This window comes from Trichosurus vulpecula, chromosome 4 (assembly GCF_011100635.1).
Source record: "Trichosurus vulpecula isolate mTriVul1 chromosome 4, mTriVul1.pri, whole genome shotgun sequence".
Taxonomy (NCBI): Eukaryota; Metazoa; Chordata; class Mammalia; order Diprotodontia; family Phalangeridae; genus Trichosurus; species Trichosurus vulpecula.
The window spans coordinates 393,915,492-393,936,235 of record NC_050576.1 but is presented as its reverse complement, the minus strand read 5'-3'; the positions used below and the strand labels follow the sequence as shown (position 1 = coordinate 393,936,235).

The 20,744-nt window shown below is 41.3% G+C and overlaps 1 protein-coding gene across 1 annotated transcript in view; it reads left to right on the top strand.

Moving 5' to 3' along the window:
- The window catches only part of SH3RF3 (SH3 domain containing ring finger 3), a 264,830-nt gene that overhangs the window by 116,239 nt on the left and 127,847 nt on the right, over positions 1 to 20,744 (top strand). Inside the window, exon 5 of the mRNA XM_036755796.1 lies at positions 9,177 to 9,277. Within this exon, the coding sequence (XP_036611691.1) occupies positions 9,177 to 9,277 (101 nt within the window). The remainder of the gene's footprint in view (positions 1 to 9,176; positions 9,278 to 20,744) is intronic.

Below are 20,744 nucleotides of genomic sequence, written 5' to 3'. Positions count from 1 at the left end.
GCTATTTTAAACAGACAAATCAGACCTCAGCCTTCCTCTCTTTACCAATCCTAGCCAACAGCCCCTTCTATAAAATGGATTATTATTATTATTTTTATTATTATTTTTATTTTTCATAATTTCATAACATTTTTTATATTTTTCATTCCATAAAATGGGGGTTAAAAATCCCACGTTTGCAATTAAAAACAAATCACAAAGCAGCTATGACCAGTCATCGTTTTATATGAAGCCATCAATAATTAAAAACAGCTTAAAGAAATCGAGAATTTGTGTAAAAAATATCACTGTCAGCTGCAGGGTTGGGAGAAGGAGGAGAAGAAAGTTAGGAGTTAAATCTCCACTGTCCTTTCGCTGATCTAATGGGGTGACAAGCTGTCATAACTTCAATCTATTCCAGCCATACTTAACAGAGTTTTTCTGGTAAGTGGAGGCCATAGTTGTTGGAGCCAAGCCCATAACTCTCAGGCTCCGGCCTCTGAACTCTCAACGCAAAATGCCTGTAGAAGCTTCTCCCTTTCTTTCCCCAGCTGCCAATTAACTGCATCAGGGGCCTTGTTCCCCCAATCTGAAAAACACTCTTGTGCTGAGACCTCTGTGTTTTAATTCTGGGGTCCTAGTACTTATTCTCCTGATTGCAATCACAAAGGTTTCATTCCAACCTGTAAAATGCCAGCTCCCATCATGCAGTTCACTGGGTACCAGACGTACTTGGGGCTACATTCATATAAAATATATAGAGGATAAGTAGAAGGTTTTTTGGTGAGGGCATTAACTACCTGCTGGGGGTGACAGGGAAGAGGGGACCAGGAGAGGATTCATATAGTGGGTGGAGCTTGAGCTGAATTTTGAAAGAAAAAAGGGATTCAAAGAGTTAGAGGTGAGAAGGAAGAGCATTCCAGGCATGGGAGATAGCCAGGACAAAAGCACGGTGCATGAAAAACACCAGAAAGGCCAGTTTGGCTGGGCCATAGCATGAGTGAAATGAGAGTAATATATCATAGGCTGAAAAGGTAGGTTAGAGCCAAGCTGTGAAGGGCCTTAAATACCAAACGGAGAGGTTTGTATTTGACCCTGGAGGAAATAAGGAACCATTGGAATTTATGGAGTGACACTGTCAGACCTATGCTTTGGGCAAAATGCGCTTAAATTACCCTTTCTTGATTTGAAAAATTAAATAAAGTAAACATTAGTAATTTCAAAATGGCCCCTCTCTAGGCTTCTTGGTTTCCCAATTGAGGTTCACAACTCAAGGTTTTTCCACACAGGGATACTCTGTAAATGTCATTAGCACACCCTACAGACATGAGCTCCACAAGCTGCCAGTGAAGTCACTGGGGAATTTTTCACTCATATATGTCAGTCAACAACATTGATCAGGCACCCCCGTCATGGAACTAAGCCCATGACGGGGAGTATGAAAGACAAGAATTCCACGTTAAGGGACATCGGAACACCTTTCCCCAACTTCAATTTTCAGAAGATATAAATAATATTCTTTTCCTTTCTTCTCAGCCCCTACCCCCAAATCTAAGAAATGTTTGTTGTTGTTCAGTTGTTTGGTGTGCAACTTTTGTGACCCCCGTTTGAGTTTTCTTGGCAAAGATACTGGAATGGTTTGCCATTTCCTTCTCCAGCTCCTTTTACAGACTAGGAAACTGAGGCAAACAGGCTTAAGTGACTTGCCCAGGGTCACACAGCTAGTAAGCATCTCTGGCCAGATTTGAACTCATGATAATGAGTCTTCCTGAATCTAGGACCAGCACTTTATCCACCTAGCTGCCCTAAGAAATATTTTATTTTAAAACGGCAAATATTGCTTGATGGGCATTTTTATGAATAAAATACAAACTGTCTTGTTTGCCATTTCAGTCCATTTAAAATCTGACTCTAAGCTAAATGTCTTAACCTTTCCCCTACCATCCCATTGCTTTCTATGTAATCTTCATTCTTACTAGCTGTTTCCCATAAATGATGTCGCCTACTTCTGTGCCTTTATACAACCTGTTTCTTATGGATAGAACTCTCTCCACCCTCACCTCCAATACTCTGTATTCCCCAGCTTCAATAGAGGCTCAGCTCAAATATTACCTCCTACCTGAAGTCCCTAGTTGTTGCTTAGTGTTTCCCAATACCCTGCCTTCAGAAAAATAAAAGGCTTCATTTGCATTTTTCATACCTTTGTATGTTTTTATTGACTTTTCTCCACTCCTCCCATCCTAAATGAATGTAAAGTCTTTGAGGGCTGGGACTGTTTTCACTTTTGTTTTTGTTGGAGAGTGACTTTCTTGAGAACAAGAACTGGTTTTGCCTTTCTTCCTATCCCCAGTGCTTAGCACAGTGCCCACCACCAAGTAGATACTTAATAAATGCTTGTTGACTTGTACCTAACCTTAGCACCTAGTATGGTGCCTGGCACATAGTGGGCACTTAATGTTTGTTTACTTGACTTTTGTCTAGCCTTAGTACCTAGTATGATGTCTGGCACATAGTGGGCACTTAATATTTATTTTCTTGACTTGTATCTACCCTTAGTGCCTAGCATGGTGCCTGGCACATAGTAGGCACTAAATGTTTATTTTATTGACTTATATCTATCTAGTACAGTACCTGGTACTGTAAATACTTAAAAAATGATTATTAAATTGAGTCAAATTTAGATCTGTTTTCTAGCAGAGGGATCAATTCCTCCTAGAGTTCCTGAGGATCAGTCTCCTATCTTCCCTTAAAATGTAGGATTTTGGCTGATCTTGTCCTTTGAATCTCCAGATACCCTCAGGCTGATATGTATACTTGGCTGAATCCTCCCTGAGCCCTATAAAACCCCACCATATGGAGTGTTTTCTGTTCAGTTCACCCAGGGGAGTAGGAGGATGCAAGAAAAGATGGCGTCCTGAGCCTTTAATGCCATGGTACTTGACTCACTAATCTTACAAATTCCCCAGTCTGAGCTGGCCTCTTCAACCTCTGCCTGACACAAAGAAATTGCTCTTCCCCATCTCTTCCAGCCATAATGCACTATGTTGTTTCTTGGGTGGCTGAAGGACATCAGAATTGTTATGAAAAGTCTTATGTACCTCTACTTTGCCAAAAGTCTGCTTCTCGCATGTGAACCTAACTTCTGTCTGCTTCAGTTTACTCAACTATAAAATGGGGCTAAAAATAGGACCTACCTCTCAGAGTTGCTCTGTGAAGATCAAATAAAATACAATTATCCCTTCCACATTGTGGGTGTTAGGGGCACAGCACCTTTATGATCTGGAAAATCCACATTAAATTTGTTGGCCCCTCCCTTCATTCATACCAGAGAAGAAGTCTGACTTTTTTTCTTTTTCTTTTGTGGGCTGTTTACAGTACCTTATTGTAAAATTTGGGTTTGTATTATGTAATACCACACATATATTTTATGCATTTCTGAGTTTCTAAACTTTTTCTGTGTGGTCTGCTGGCCTTCACGTGTTGTCTGTGGCTTCCACGAAACTTCCAAAAAATTCCCATTTAATTTCTTATGCCGACTCACAATATATTGAAACCTCAGTGAGGAAAATCTCAATGTGGAAAGGATAACTGTAATATTTGTATTTGACTATTATAAGTACAAATTTGACTATTTTATTGTATTTTATAAATTTTATAAATACAAATTGACTATTTTAAATACAAATATTATTTCACTTGATCCTCATAAAGCAACCCTGAGAGGTATCCTCATTTTATAGTTAAGTAAACTGAGGCAGACAGAAGTTAGGTTTAGATGTGAGAAGCAAATATATATATGATATATATTATATTATATTATATATTATATTAATATATGTCACAGAATCTATCATGTAGTAAGGGCTATATAAACACTTATTTCCTTCCTTTCCCTTCCCCTGTTCTTTGGTTCCACCTTCAGCCAGTGACAGAAAGGCATTTGCTTTGTTTAACATTGTTGTTGTATTTGTCCTTCATTTTCAAAGAGGACCATAACATGATAATATGACTTGCAGTTGACCTTGATTTGAGTGAGGGAGGGCTGTGCAAGGTCACCAGCCTCACTTTCTCCTCCAGAGCTGCCTGGATCCAGGGGCCAGATATTCATCAGGATGACTGGAGATGGCCCAGGATTGCAATGGGAAATCCTGGCCCTTTTAGGCTAAGGTCTTTTCAGTTACTCACTTAGAGTGAGGTAAAGCCCATTCAGTGAATAGGCCTCTTTAAGAAGTGAGTCTAGGGATGGCCACTTTAATTAGATATGTTTATCACATATTCTCATCCTGGCTACCAGTTGTGTTCCATGGCTTCATCTCTTGACCTTTCCACCTGAGAACCTTCATGCCAGGTCTGTGTTGCCATCATTATTCTCTGGACATCTCTCCCTACCCTGTGTCTCTTTCTTGTGGTTCTATATATGTTGACCTCTCGGTGCTCTGGACAACCCTCTAAGACTATATGTTTCAGAGAAGATACCAACCTATAATAGTACAGGGAGTTTTCTCATTCAGGAGTTTTTTTATGTGAATGAAATCACAGGTCCAGTCCCCTGCATATCATAGTCTGTGACCAGCTATGATAGATGCATCTGATGAGACAATAGATTAGAGATCATAGTATCTTAGATTTAGGTCTCAAAGGACCTCAGGCCATCTGGTTCAACCCCTCCTTGAATGAATGAATGAATGAATGAATGGGAAACCTGTAGCTTATAAAGTCAAAGTGATTTGCCCAGCTGGATTCACACAACCACAACAGTATCATGAACTCAGGTTTTCCTGACTCCAAATCTTATTCTATCCATTGACCACGCTGTGTCTCAGATATTTTAGGGGAATGTTTCCCAATCTTCAGCCTTAATTGAGAGCAAGTGCAAGTCCGTTTAGCACAATTGCCACCAACCATCTTAATATAACTGGACTGCGAAAGGAAAAACATCTCAGGGTGTGTGTGTGTGTGTGTGTGTGTGTGTGTGAGTGTGTGAAAGAGGGATGGCGCTCCAGGCCCTCCCCTTCAGCCTCGGCTCCCACATGGTCCTCTTCATCTTTTCTGAGGTGTGGAAATAGGGCTTCTGTGTATTTGTGCTAAAAGGGCAAGACCTAAAAGAGGGCTATTGCAACTTGAAAATTGGATCTTGGCAGTCTTTGAAAATGTAAGGTTTCTCTCGCAAGTGTCAGTGTTTGAAATGTTAAGTCCTTTGAGACTTGGGGTTACCTTGGAGACATGAATGAAGCCGAGTTTTACTATTGCTATAGTCTTTTTTCATTCTGCCAGACACTCTGTGCTCTTAAAAATGTATAGTTTCTTGATTCTTATAGATTACAGATGTTCTGTGGTGTGAAGCACAAGCTATTTTGAGCACCTTTATTAGTCCCCGATCATTGAGGGATGTTAACTACATGGTATAGGATCAATAGGTTGCCTACAGCTCTACCTTGTAGGACCTCATAAACTATTCAGGATCAGCCCTGGCCAGAATATGAATGAGAAATCACCCAGGAAGGGCCAAAGGAAGTGATACAGATGAATAGAAATCTTCTGAGGGAATGTTTCTGTCTGGAATTCGTTCAAATCCACTGCCCATCCTACACCCTTCAGCTCCAATACCATAGCAGCCTTTTGATCACCCGGTTGTCTCAAACTTGGCAGCTTGGTATAGTGGAAGAGGGCAGTGGATGTTGACCTGGGTACATCGAATTTAGTCCTGATTCTCCTCCTATCTGTCTGATCACTCTTACTCAGTAGATCTTTGCTGGATCTTCATCTGGGTCAAGCCTGTTAACCACGAGTGTCTCCCAACATTCTATCCCAAGCCCTTTTCTCTTCTTTTATGTTGTTTTATTTGGTAGCCTCGTGAGCTCCTATGGTTTCAGTTATCATCTCAATGCAGATGATATTGAGATTTGTCTGTTCTTAACTTTTCTCTTAACCTCTTCTCTCGCAGCTCCCCCTGTTTATTGGACATTTCAGACTGGAACCTTACAGACATCTTAAATTCATCATGTCCAAAACTGAACTCATTATCTTTACCACAAAACCCTCCCTCCTCCGAACTTCCCTATTATTGAAGGTAGGATACAGTTGGCCCGCATCACCTCATGGCCTGGACTATTGCAAAGCCCTACTGGTTGGTATTTCTGCCTCGGGTCTCTTCCCCATTCCAGTCTTTCTTCGTAATTGATCCTCCTCAAGCACAAGAATGACCGTGTCACCTCCTACTCAGTCAACCCCATCATCTCCAGGGTCAAATATAAAGTCCTCTGTGTGACTTTTAAAGCCCTTCCTAACCTGCATCCTTCCTACCTTTCCAGTTTTCGTCCCCCTTACCCGTACCATGTACTCTGCGATCCAGTGACACTGGCCTCCTTGCTGGTCTTCAAATTAGACATTTCATCTCCTGTCTTGGGCATTTTCACTGGCTGTCCCCTCATGCCTGGAACTGAACTCTAGCCTGGAATTCTCTTCTTCCTCATCTCTACCTTCTGGCTTCCTTCAAGTCCCATCTAAAATCCCACCTTCTGCTAGAAGCCTTTCCTGATTCCCCTTTAAGGCCGATGCCTTTGCTTTGTTGTTTATCTCCAATTTTTCTTGCACATAATCTTGTTTTCATGTTATTTCCTCCATTATACTTTGAACTTGTTGGTGCATTCCTTTGTATCCGTAGTACTTAGCATAGTGCCTGACACATAGTAGGTGCTTCAAAAATATTTATTAACTGACTAACTTACTACAAGCCTTGGCTTTTTAATCTATTACCTAATCATAGAGACAGGGTGGTTTAGTGGAAAGAGTACTGGCTTCAGAGTCAGAGGACTGGATTCAGATCCTGACTATGATGCTCATTTACTTCTGTGACTTTCAGCAAATCACTTATCCTCAACAAGCCTCTTTTGTTCACATTTGTAAAATAAGTGGGTTGGGCTAGCTGAGTTCCGATTTCCCTCTAGCCTCTGCACTGATGATCCTTCGTGAACTTTACCTGTGAGCCAGAGCTTTGGGCAATTCTCTTGTAACCTCATCCATCTCTTCTTGTCCCCCGTTAGAGCATCCGACTACTGATTCTAGTAGGGATGGTGGGCCCCACTGCCATCAAGACAAAAAGCAACGTGGGTATCACAATACACTAACAGCTAAGAGTATGGGACATTCATGGTAGGAAAGTATCCTTCCTGCTTCTTCTCTCCCCATCACTTAGTCTAGATCACGAGTGGGGAACCTGCTGCCTTGAGGCCACATATGGTCCTCTAGGTCCTCAAGTGCAGCCCTCTGACTAAATGCCACTGGTTTAGACCATAACAAGCATAAGACTTTGGAACGGGTATTAACAGCTGATAGGGAACAGCACAGGTAAAAGCAAAAAGTGATGGGAGGCCTGAGCTTGGAGAAAGGGGCAATGGTTGCTTGGTTGATGAGGGATAGATATATACCTATGACCTCTCATTCTTTGTGCACTAGCCACTAGTAGACTATACCCTGGGCACAGCTAATTGTGTAATTCAGATATCTCTGAGCCCTTTGTCTTCAGGTAGAGAGAATGCTTTTTGCTTCTTAAATTGTTTTGTGTGTGTGTGTGTGTGTGTGTGTGTGTGTGTAGGTGGCAACTAGGTGGCGCAGTGTGTAGAGTGTTGGGCCTGATGTCAGGAAGACTCATTTTCCTGAATTCAAGCCTCAGACACTTATTAGCTTTATGACTCTGGACAAGTCACTTAACCCTGTTTGTTTCAGTTTCCTTGTCTGTAAATCAATCTGGAGAAAGAAGTTGTGAACCACACCAGTATATTTTCCAAGAAAACCCCAAATGGGGTCACAAAGAGCCAGACACAGCTGAAAGAACTGAACAACAATAAATCTCTCTCTCTCTCTCTCTCTGTGCGTGCGTGCATGTGTGTGTGTGTGTGTCTGTGTGGGTAATATATGTATGTATATAACAACACACCTATCAATTCATCAACATAGCAGCTCCTGATGAGGAAAGTCTCCCACAGTGCACTTAAGCAATTTCTCTGCGATTTGCAGTTTTAGAAAGGTGCCTGGGGCACTGACAGGGTGAGAGCTGCATCCAGAGTCACTGAGCCAAGAATTATCAAAGGCAGAGCTTGAACTCTGGGTTTTCCAAATTCTGAAGCCAGATCTCTAGCCTATCTAAATCATCTTGTCTCTCAATAGTGTTGCAAATTTTATCTTTTAAAAAAATTCATCACTGTTTCAGCAGTTGGTTAAATGCTCTCCCTATACAACACAAGCTCAAAGTTTGTTGAATATTTTAGGATATATATATATGTATGTATATATATACAAATATATATGCATATATACATGTCTATTCATTCAATAAACATTTATTAAGCACCTACTATGTGCCAGGCACTGTGCTAAGTGCCAGGGATACAAAAAGAGTCAAAAGACAGTCTCTGCCCTCAAGGAGCTAACAGTCTAATGGATTTTGCATGTATGTATGCATGTGTGTATACATATATTGCATGTGTGTATGTATTATATGTATACATATCTGTATTGTGTATAAAATATATTTCTGTATGTGTATGAGAGTAAGAGAAAGCAAACAAAAGAGCTGCTATATAAAACTTGGTCATTTTTCAATACCTTTCTCTTGTACAGTGCCAGGGTTGTCATTTTCTTTAAAGGGATTACTCTTAAGTCCCTTATAATGTAATGTTTAAGTGAGCTCAAATTCTGGTAATGTGAAAAGTTTTTGTTTGGTTTTGGTGGGATTTTCTCCTTTGCTCTGCTTTTTCAAAAATAACAATAAACTCAGAGATTTAACTCAAGTTTGAGAAACAAACAACCTGTTATCCCTTTCAAAAATACAGTTGCATTAATCGAATTGGATGCCACCCAAAGGATGTTAATGGGGAAATAGCTTTCTATGCTAGTCAGGTAGGTTCTCTCTTCCAAATTGTTTGGGGGTTAGTATGCAAGTCTCAGCTGAGTGATGTTGACAGGACTACAGTAATGTTGTTAATTTGCTGGTGCCCCTTGTTCTAGGAGTGTATTCTTGGGATTCTCAAGGCTAAAAAGGTGCATGGTTGCACAGAACAGCTGAGCTTAGGGTATCAGGGAAAAGATTCTTCTGGTAGGCTGCCTGGCTTTTGATCACTCTCCTTTGGGAAAGCTCACACTCTGAACTCGAGAATTCTTACTGTTTTTCTTCTTCTTCTCCTCTTATCTAATTCTAGGACTCTTCTTCAGCTGGGTGTGCTACAGTGGCTGGACCCCGGACAAGTGCAGTTGTTGGAGAACAAGGAACATCCCCAAAGGTCCAACTGCCCCTCAATATGTAAGCGGCCATTTTGTGTGCATTCTCACCCCACCCCCAACCCTGTGTTTGTTGGTGAGGTGTTTTAGCGATTCTTACTTATCATTATGCCTTGAAATGTAGTTCTGTCTGCCCAGCAAGTAACCCAGGGTTAGCTGGACAGAAAACATGAACAAGAGGCCAAGGTAAGAGCCACACGGGATATTTGAGGGCGCATGCAAATTAATGAGGTAATAACTAACTTTTATCTTTTATATTTTAAGGTTTACACAGAACTCATATATATATATATATATATATATATATATATATGTGTGTGTGTGTGTGTGTGTGTGTGTGTGTGTGTGTGTGTATGTTATTTCATCTGACCACAGATCTATCTCAGTATTTAAATATGAAGCAGAATGCGATAGTGAGAAGCACTCTAGACTTGAGAGTTAAGGATTCCTGGATTCACAGGATCATAGATTTACCAGTCAGTAAACATTTTCTAAGTGCCTACTATGCACCAGACCCTGTGCTAAACACTAGGGATACAAAGAAGGTCAAAAAATAGTTTCTGCTCTCAAGGAACTCATAGTCTAACATGAAAACTACTGTGTATAGACAAGCTATACATAAGATAAGTTGGAAATAATCAGCAGAGGGAAGGTCCTAGACTCACGAGAGCTCAGGAAAGGGTTACCTTCTGGTAGAAGATGGGATTGTAAAGGACTTGAAAGAAGTCAGGGCTCCCATGATGTGAAGATATAGAGGAAGAACATTCCAGGCATGAGGAACTGTCAGTAAAAATCTAGATTTAGAGCTGGAAGGAGACGTCAGAGGCCATCTAGTCCAAATTCTTCATTTTACGAATGAGGAAACTGAGGAGCGTAGAGGTATGATTTGACCATGATCACACAGGTAATGGCAGAATTTGAACTCAGAATCTCTGATTTTCTGTCTCTGCCCTGCCACTAACTAGCTATTTCTTCATCTGTAAAATGGTAAAACAAGGACATTAGGTTTAGACAAATCCTCCAAGGTCCCTTCCATTTCTGAGATTTCTAAGATGCTCGAGGATATTTATAACCAGATGAATCATAGGAAATGAAGGTGACAGAGGTGTCTGTCTCACCTAGAAAACCTGTTCTAAATTATAGCTCTTATAAAGGTACCCACAGTTAAAAAGCATACTCTTTAAAAGGGAATGCTCTCACACCTTAGACTATCTTGTTGCCCTTCTCTTTTAGAAATAACTGGGTTTTTGAATGAATGATTAAGACAATGCATTTGCTAGACACGGCTAGCAATGGCAGAAAACAAAATATATCTGGAGGAGGCACCAAATGAGGTTCTTAATAGAGATATGAAGGACTTGTGTCATTACAAAACCTAGCTTGTATAAACAAAAAAATCTCCTAGGTCATCTCTGCATTTTAAAAAATTTACCAATTTCAGAAGTTTTTCTAGAAATAGCCTTATAATTTAATCCACATGTATAACCGTATACACTCTTTAAGATTTACATGGTGAAATATTTGGCTTAAGCTGATGGATCATCTGTTTCACTTATCTGTTACCACAACTAACAAAACCAAAAAAAGAGAAAAAAATGATTATTTATTTTCTGAGGTTCTCTGAGGAGAGTGATAACAGAAGATCTGTAGGAAAGATTCCAAACTTTAGGTTGAGAATTGAGAATGAGAATGAAGCTTAGGGCTGATCCAAGAGCAGTCACCTTTAATTTTGATCTCTCAGGTCAACGATCAGCAATTGTTCAGTACAGTTTAATTCACTTGACTTTAATTGTGGGTTTACAATGTTCATGTCATAGGATTGGGGTAGAGAGTAATAGGAGATGTGTTTGGCCTTCAGAGCGCTGGTTGATACTATTTTCCATATCTTTCAAGCTGATGAACATCCACAGCAGGTAATTAATCCCTTGCAACCTTTCCCCAGGTGTGGACAAGAATAACAATGGAGTGCCCTAAAATTTGACACCCTTTTTTCCAGTCCAGAACTTTCCTAGATCTGGGTTGGGGAAGAATGTGAAGAGCTTCATCTCTGGCCTAGGTGTCACGCTGTAAGCACCAAGAGCCCAAAACTTTGAGAGGTCGTTTCTGTGCTTGCTAACTCAGTCAAAATCTCCTAGGCTACCGCCCTATTTTCTACCTCCCTGAAGTCTTTATAGTTCCCAGCACTATGCCAAACCAGAGCACACTCTCCTTCTCATCTCCTCCCGGACTCTGTTTCCCTGTCCCATGGTACCGCAGGTCCATGAGCCACATGAAAAGGAAGCCAGTGTAGCTAACCAAAGCCTACTGTTTATCCACTGAGCTTTTTTGTCCCTTATGTGCCAGGTGCAATATTGGGCATTGAGGATACAAAAAACAAAAAGGAAGACAGTCCCTACCTTAAAGAACTTCAAATACTCCTGGGCTATTCAGATGGGCAGTAGCCAGGTCCTTTCAGTTTGGGGTAACTCACCAACCTGTCACTCCCCAAGATATAAACTACAATGCAGGTTTAAATGTTCATGTCTACACCTGTGTTATTGGGCTTTGGATCCATGGTATCATAGAGCCCAGTCAGATTTTATGACTGTTTGTGTGTGTGTATAACTGATGCTTCCCTCTGTTGAATTTCACTCTAATTGCTATAGTGGTAAAAGGAAATTTCGGGAGTCAAATTTTATCCTCCAACACAAAAGGTAAGCTCCAGAGGGAATTTTTTTTCCTCAAGCCCAAGTATCTGGCCAAGCTGTTACAAGGGAAGAAGCCTTACTTTCTTCCAGCCCATATTTTGAATTGTTCTCCCAATGCTGAATGCATGGATCACGTAACTCTGTTTATACCAACCACCATACAACGGGTGGTAGGTGAGTGGTCGATAGCAATATTGATGATCCCCCTCTAAAACATAACCTTTGAAATCACATTTTTATTTCATTCCTAGAGGATAAAATGATGACTTTGACCTTGTCAGCTTATCAAGCGAGAATTAGCCAGTTCTCCTCAGTACTTGGATTCACTCCATAGACCTTAGAATTTATAAGCCTTATGCCCACTCTATGAGATGTACACAAGTGCTTTGTGTCTTATAGTTCTCCCTAAAATAGTGTCTAATAAAGACTAGGAATATGACCTCTTAAGGAACAAACGAAAAAGCATACTAGTAAAGAATAGTGTCTACATATCAATCCCCAATAGCCCGATCACCAAAATGGCCCTTTGGATTATATTTCCCTTCTCAAATGGAAAGAATACAAGACTTTAGAGTCTGAGATCCAGGTTTTGTATCCTGGCCTCTGATCCTTCTGAGCTATGTGACCAGGGGCAAAGTCCTTAACCTTCTCAAGCCTTAATATTTATATCTGTAAAATGGAGGAGATGATACTTATAATACCTCACCCACTAGGTGTTTGGGGGGAACTCATTTTTTGAGTTTTAGAAGCATTCCATGAGCCTTCATTATTGTTCTTTAACATCAAGGTCAATATTTGCCTAGTACTAACCTACCTACCCCCATGTCACACTGGTATAGTTCTTGGTAGTTAATGAGGTGCTTGTACAGACATTATTTCATGTGATCCCCCATAAAGAATGTGTGAATTATGTAAAAAAGTAATATTTAAATACAAGAATTTAGGTAACTAGCCCAAAGTAGTAGAGTTAGTATTGAAACTTGGTTCTCAGGGTATATCATTAAGGCAGAATTCATGACTTCAAAGATAACCACAAATATGCCTGAATGGTCCAGAATCGCAGGATATAAGGAATTCTCTAAGGAGAAGGCAGAGGAGTTAAAGCATTTATTGAAACTCAAAAGTAGCAGACCCACGGACCAGTGTCCCCAATTCAACATCCTGGCAAGAACCTTCCACAACCAGTATGCCCATCTCACAATAGTGACCAGGAGGCCACAGAAAAACATTATGGCAGCAAGCCAAGCCATACTGGTGCTTCCCCCCCCCCAATGCCAGGGCCCACCAGCAAGAAAACCACCCACTGGCCTAAAGCCCCTGCTCAGCACTCTCTGGTCTCCACGAGGGTCAGTCCTGCCTTTTTGTAGCGCCCCCTGCTGTTGCTGCCACTTCCGCTACTTCCACCACAATCTCCAAGCTGTGTTCCAGCTAGCTGACTCCTTCCTCTCTCCTTCAGCTCTTAACTGCTCTCACCAACTGCCTTTTAGCTCTGCTCCAACCGTTCAGCAAGCTCCTCCCATCACAGGCTTCCATTGGCTCCAGTCCTAGCCACTCCCCCCAGGACTCTGAGAGCCCTGCCCCCTAAGCCCACTCAAATGGGCAGGGAAGATCTTCCCATTCACTGATTGCCTTTACATGGGGCGGAGCCAAGATGGTGGCTGGAAAGCAGGGACTTGCGTGAGCTCATCCCCAGGTCCCTCCAAAAACCTATAAAAATGGATCTGAACAAAGTCTAGAGCTGCAGAACCCACGAAATAGCAGAGTAAAGCAGGGCCCCAGCCCAGGAAAGCCTGGATAGTCATGGGGAAGGGTCTATCTCACAGAGATGGGAGCAGAGACCAGCATAGGCTGTGCCAGGACCAACCAGACAGGGAGCCGGGCAGGAACAGGCCCTAACACCCTGAATCAGTGAGCTGTGGCAGTTACCAGACTTCTCAACCCACAAACACCAAAGACAACAGAGAAGGTTAGTGGGAAAAGCTGCAGGGACAGAGTGAAAGGAGTTCAATATTGAGCCACCACCCCAGGGGCAGCGGAGGTGGGGCAGCTACAGAACTACAGCAGCAGTTGCTTCTGGCCCCAGGCCCACCTGGTGGGAGGAATTAAGTGGCGGATCTGAGCGGGAGTGCAAAACCTGCTTAAGATCTGAGTCACAGCCTGGGTTGGTGGTTCTTGGGGGAGTGCAGAGCTTGCTGTGTAAAAATAGCTCTGAAAAAAACAGCACAGCTCCTCAAGCTTGGGACAAAGTACTCTCTACTCTACAAGCAGTCATACCCCAATGAAAAAGCTCAAGGGTCAAGTAGTTGGCTGGGAACATGGCCAGGCAGTGAAAACAGACTCAGATTCAGACTCAGACTTTGGAATCTCTCTTTGGTAACAAAGAAGACCAAAACATACAGCCAGAAGAAGTCAACAAAAGCAAAGAGCCTACAACAAAAGCCTCCAAGAAAAACATGAACTGGTCTCAGGCCATGGAAGAGCTCAAAAAGGATTTGGAAAAGCAAAGTTAGAGAAGTAGAGGAAAAAATGGGAAGAGAAATGAGAGTGATGCAAGAAAACCATGAAAAATAAGTCAATGACTTGGTAAAGGAGACCCAAAAAAATACTGAAGAAAATAACACCTTAAAAAAAGACTAACTCAAATGGCAAAAGAGCTCCAAAAAGCCAATGAGGAGAAGAATGCCTTGAAAGGCAGAATTACCCAAATGGAAAAGGAGCTCCAAAAGACCACTCAAGAAAATACCACATTAAAAATCAGATTGGAGCAAGTGGAAGCTAGTGACTTTATGAGAAATCAAGATCTTATAAAACAGAACCAAAGGAATGAAAAAATGGAAGACAATGTGAAATATCTCAATGGAAAAACCACTGACCTGGAAAATAGATCCAGGAGAGATAATTTAAAAATTATTGGCCTACCGGAAAGCCATGATCAAAAAAGAGCCTAGATATCATCTTTCAAGAAATTATCAAGGAGAACTGCCCTGATATTCTAGAGCCAGGGGGTAAAATAGAAATTGAAAGAATCCAACAATCACCTCCTGAAAAAGATTCCAAAAAGAAAACTCCTAGGAATATTGTTGCCAAATTCCAGAGCTCCCAGATCAAGGAGAAAATACTGCAAGCAGCCAGAAAGAAACAATTTGAGTACTGTGGAAACAAACTCAGGATAACACAAGATCTAGCAGCTTCTACATTAAGGGATCAAAGGGCTTGGAATATGATATTCTGGAGATCAAAGGAGCTAGGATTAAAACCAAGAATCCTATCCAGCAAAACTGAGTATCATGGTCCAAGGCAAAATATGGACTTTCAAGAAAATAGAGGACTTTCATTCCTTCTCAGTGAAAAGACCAGAGCTGAATAGAAAATTTGACTTTCAAACACAAGAATCAAGAGAAGCATGATAGCATGATATACATATATATATATATATATATATATATATATATATATATATAGAGAGAGAGAGAGAGAGAGAGAGAGAGAGAGAGAGAGAGGGAGGGAGGGAGAGGGCACAGAGTGAGTTGAATATGAAAGGATATCTAAGAAAATAAAATCAAACTAAGGGATGAGAGAGGAATATATTGAGAGAGGGAGAAAGGGAGAGATAGAATGGGGTAATTTATCTCACATAAAAGTGGCAAGAAAAGGCAGTTCTGTTGGGAGGGAAGAGGGGGCAGGTGAGGGGGAATGAGTGAATCTTGCTCTCATCAGATTTGACCTGAGGAGGGAATAAATACACACTCAGGTGGGTATATTACCCCACAGGAAAGAAGGAGGAAGGAGATAAAAAAGGGGGGCAATAGAAGGGAGGGCAGATGGGGGAGGAGGTAGTCAAAAGCAAACACTTTTGAAAAAGGACAGGGTCAAGGGAGAAAATTGGTTAAAGGAGGATAGGATTGGAAGGAGCAAAATATAATTATCTTTCACAACATGAGTATTGTGGAAGGGTTTTACATAATGATACGCATGTGGCCTATGTTGAATTGCTTGCCTTCTTAGGGAGGGTGGGTGGGGAGAGAAGAGGGGAGGTAATTTAGAACTCAAAGTTTTAAAAGCAGATGTTCAAAAAAAAAGTTTTTGCATGTAACTAGGAAATAAAATATACAGGCAATGGGGCATAAAAGTCTATCTTGCCCTACAAGAAAGTAAGGGAAAAGGGGATGGGGGAGAGTGGGGTGACAGAAGGGAGGGCAATCAGAATATATGCCATCTTGGAGTGGGGGGAGGGGGTAGAAACGGGGAGAAAATTTGTAATTCAAACTCTTATGAAAATTAATGCTGAAAACTAAAAATATTAAATAAATAAATAAATAATGATTTTTAAAAAAGAAAAGAAACTTGGGTCTCTAGACTCCAAGTGATTGTCGTTTCTTCTGACCGCTCTGATCAAATACAATTGACCAAGTCTATGATTTCATTAGTAGAATGAGTGAATTCCCAAATGCCCAATTGAATAAACTCCTTCTACCAATACAGACTAGTACATGCTCTGCAAATAAGTTTGAGAAAGTTGCCTGGGGCCATTGAGAGATTAAGTGACTTACTCAAGAGCACACAGCCAGTATGTGTCTATCTGGGCCACTTGATCACTGCTCAGATGCATCTAATTATTATCCTATTACCTATGGAATTTACTTAGGTTTTGTTCAGAGAGTCTTCACAAGAAGTCTACATGTCATCTTAGCACATTCTCGGTTTTTGAATTGTTAGACCTATCAAATGTCTAGCTCAGAATATCCAAGATGAACAAATTAAATGCTAAAGATTAAAGTTAATGTAATCCAAGTCCTAAAGCCCACTGGTATAAGATTCTTTTTTCATTGGTGGAAATCAGCTCCATCCTTTCACATGCACAGGGCACTGATCTCCGCCAATGAAGAGAGAATCCCACCTCAGTGGGCTTTGGGACTTGGGACTTTGGGAGTCTGGTACATTAATAATAACTATAAGTGAATGGTCCGCCAATAGCCATGCGGTGTAGTAATGCCTTGACTCCATGAATTGCTGTGGTGCTCAACAATATATGATAGTGGAAGAACAGGATTAAAGAGAGAAACATGGTCATAGCCCATTGATTTGGGTCAGCAGCTGATAAACTTCCTTGTGGTTTGTAATGAGAAATGTCTGAGGAAGGAGAGCTGTTCCCACCAGAGATGTCCTATCTTCTAAAAAAACCAGTGTGGTCCAATGAGAAGAGTACTACCTCTAAAATCAGAGGACCTGGGTTCAAATCCCACCTCTTGCATTTATTACCCATGTGATCTTAGGCAAACCCCTTGCCTTCCATAGGCCTCAGTTTCTTCATCTATAAAGTGGAGCAGGGGCAGGGAGAGTAAAGAGATGGCCTCGGCAGTCTCTGAGGTCATCTGTAAATGTAGTTTCTAGAGTGGTTTCATCTCTGTCATCTGTTAACGATGCTGAAAAGCCCGGGACTCATAAATGCCTATTTTTCACAGTATGGTAAGGTTGCATTAGTCACAAATGTATGTAGAATGATAACCAATGTCAAGACACCCATGCGGCTATTGTCAAGTGCACTAAAGCTGACATCATGGCAAAAAAAAAAAGAGAGAGAAGGAGGGCACACAGGAAAGAGCACTGAATTTGAAGTCAGAGTCCCTGCGTCAAACCCCAGCTCTGCCACTTCCTCCGTGACCTTGAGTAAATTGCTTAAGTGAAGCTCTGGGCTTTCTCAGCTGAAAAAGAAGGGATTGTATCAGATAGCTTCTAAGGTCCCCTCCAACTCTAAGTATATAATGCTATCATGATAAAAAAAAATACTTTTGAGAATTCTTGGAATTTCAAGCAATTCAATTTCAAGCAAATCCCTTCTGTTCCCTTCTACACTTAGGAAAAAAGTAGGTTACCCTCATAAGCAACTTAGTACAATGTGCCCAGATGCCCTCTGAGCCAGCCTGACCCTCACCCTCCTAAAGAGAAAGGCAGAATCCTTTGAAGAAGCTTCTACAGAGAATGAGAAAGACTATTACTTAAAGAGACAGAAAAGAATATAATTATCTCAGGGCGGAGAAATGATATGAAATTAATGAAGACTCTAAAAAAATTGAACTAATTTTTAAAAAATAAAAATTATTCTTTAAAATTAAAAATTTTTTAATTTTAAGAAATTTAAAGATAAAAAATAATAGATGGGCAATTAGCAAGTAATGAAGGCCTCGCTCTAATTGGTAGCAAGTAACAGAGATGAGTGACTGTTGTACTAAAAAAAATGTCAGCTGATTCTAAGTGCAAAAGGTATAAGGCATAGTCTCATGAGGGCACTAAAGAAAATAGTGAAGCATGCTTACTGAACCAAATACCAGTATTTTAAAAAAAATGTTATGGAGATACGAGGAAAGTACCGGGGATGCTTAGGGGATCAGCAAAAGGAATTATTGCAGTCTGTCTCAGAATGATTGGGCAAGGAGTCCCAGAAGTTAGAACAGACAGGAGAAGTATTAAAGGTACCTATCGTCTAACAGAGACAGGGTGGTATAGAGGACAGAGAGTTGACCTTAGAGTCAGGAAGGCCTAAGTGCAAGCCCTGCCCTCTGACACATACCTACTATGCAACCTAGGGCAAGTCACCAACCTCCCACTGTGCCAGACAGCTCTCTAAAGGGGTAGAGAAAGTACCAATTGACCTGCATTAATTAGTAGTGGAGTTTTCTGGGCAGTTCCCTATACACCAAACAGACGAAAAATGAGCAAAAATGTTGACTATCCTCTGTTCATAATTAGCCAGCATGGAAGACTGTTGAATCCCTCTCCCCTCCCCACATGTTCAGTAGGCCCATCCTCTTCATGGATGTGAATACTCATCTTTTGCCTTCTTCTTTGAGCTCATTTTACTTAAGCAGGTAAGTTTTTGGTTGCTACTATTTCATGCAGAAGTTAATATATTTGTGTGTGTGTGTGTGTGTGTGCATGCCTATGGAATATTAGGGACCTTGGGGTGGAGGAAAGGGCAAGGGAATTGATCCTTTATGTGTTTATGAATTTAGTTCTTCTTATCCTGAGATCAAGGCGACAGTAGTGGTACAGTAGAGTGTAGGCCCTGAAATCAGGAAGACCTGAGTTCAAATTTGACCTTGGACACTTACTAACTGTGTGACCTCAGACAAGTCACTTAACCCTGTTTGCCTCACTTCCTCATCTATAAAATGAGCTGGAGAAGGAAATGGCAAACCACTCCAGTATTTTTGCCAAGAAAACCCTAAATGGTATCACAAAGAGTCAGACTGAAACGGCTAAACCACAACAGGACAGCTAAGTGGCACAGTGGATGGAGTCAGGAAGACTTGAGTTCAAATGCATCCTCTGGAGCTTCCTAGCTCAATGACGTTGGGCAAGTCACTTAAACTCTGTTAGTGGAGAAGGAAATGACAAACCACTCCACCATCTTTGCCAAGAAAACCCATGGACAGATGTCCATGGGGCCACAAAGAGTCAGACACCACTGAAAAACAACTGAATGGCAACAATCCTGAGGTCTCTCAGATATAAGCAGCATGGTAGCAGAAAGGAAAAAAAAATGTAATCTTTGCATTGCAAACAAGGCAAAAGACTGTGGAAGTCTGCTCTCTACAAATATCCCTTCCTTTCACAAGGGTTCTTTGCCAGCACAATTAACATTCTCCTCTGCCCTACAAAACCCAGAGTTCTCCTTGCAAAGATCAGGCTCCCCAGTAGAGCCAGCCACTGGCTCTATGAGCTTTTATTTCTTAGCACCATGGAATTCTGTCCAATTTTGCCAGGAAATTGTTTGTCCAAAAAGCTAACACTCCTGGCAGAGTTTAAACCAAACAGAAAGGTTGGAGCAGCTCTGAGATTAAAAGTGCCCCTGTTAGTGACTCTTCTATGGGACTCCAGAATGTGCTGGGGTTGAATAGAGTGGGCCCCAGGGAAAGAGAGAATGCTTGGGGGCATTTGGTTGAGAGGAAGGCTGATCCATTCCTTGTGATATAAATCACTCTTCAAGTGTGGTCCATCTGGTGCCTTTTTTTTCTGAGTCATTTTGAAAGAAAAACAGACCCAGAATGACATATTCATCCACACTAGGCCAGTGTCTCACTCCACCATTAGTCACATGCATGATATGCAGATACTATGCATAGAGGAGTGTCGTGCAAGGGAAAGAAATGATCCAGCAAATCCATCTGCTTTTTGTTTCTCCTCTGAGGAGCTCAAAGAAAAGAAACCACGAGGGGGAGAGATTTTTCAAGGTGAAGTCACACTTATTGACTTTCTAGTTCCCCCAGCAACGTACACCTAGACACTGAACTTGAAATATTTAAACTAGGGGACAGATTACTCACTGCATAGTCACCGAGCAAATGTAAAATAAAGAAGAAAATACCAAGCGCATTAGGGCCTTGTTAAACAATGAGTGCCACTCGCTCTTCTTTCCACGATCATCCCCACTGAGAGCTGAACTCAAAGGATTTGAAAGAATGTGATGGCTCCCCTCCAACTAACCTGCCACTCCTAGTGAGAACAAGGCGCCACTTTCTGCACTGCGTCCAGGGAAGTTTCATTGCTTTGTTTAACTTCCTCTAGGTATGTTACTAAGTTTGTCTTCCATTTCATGAAGTCTCATCAGACACTTTGGCTGTGCTGGCTTCTTCCTGTTCCCATGGGTGATGGAGCTACCTGCCAGTGGTAATGGTCACGTAAGGACCAAAGCTTCTAATGGGACCTGAAAGAAGTAGGGTCCAGATAACTGATGGCTGACTATAGTACTTGAAGTAGATTAGATTTATCACTGGTAATGCAGGACAATTTGGGGTCACAGCA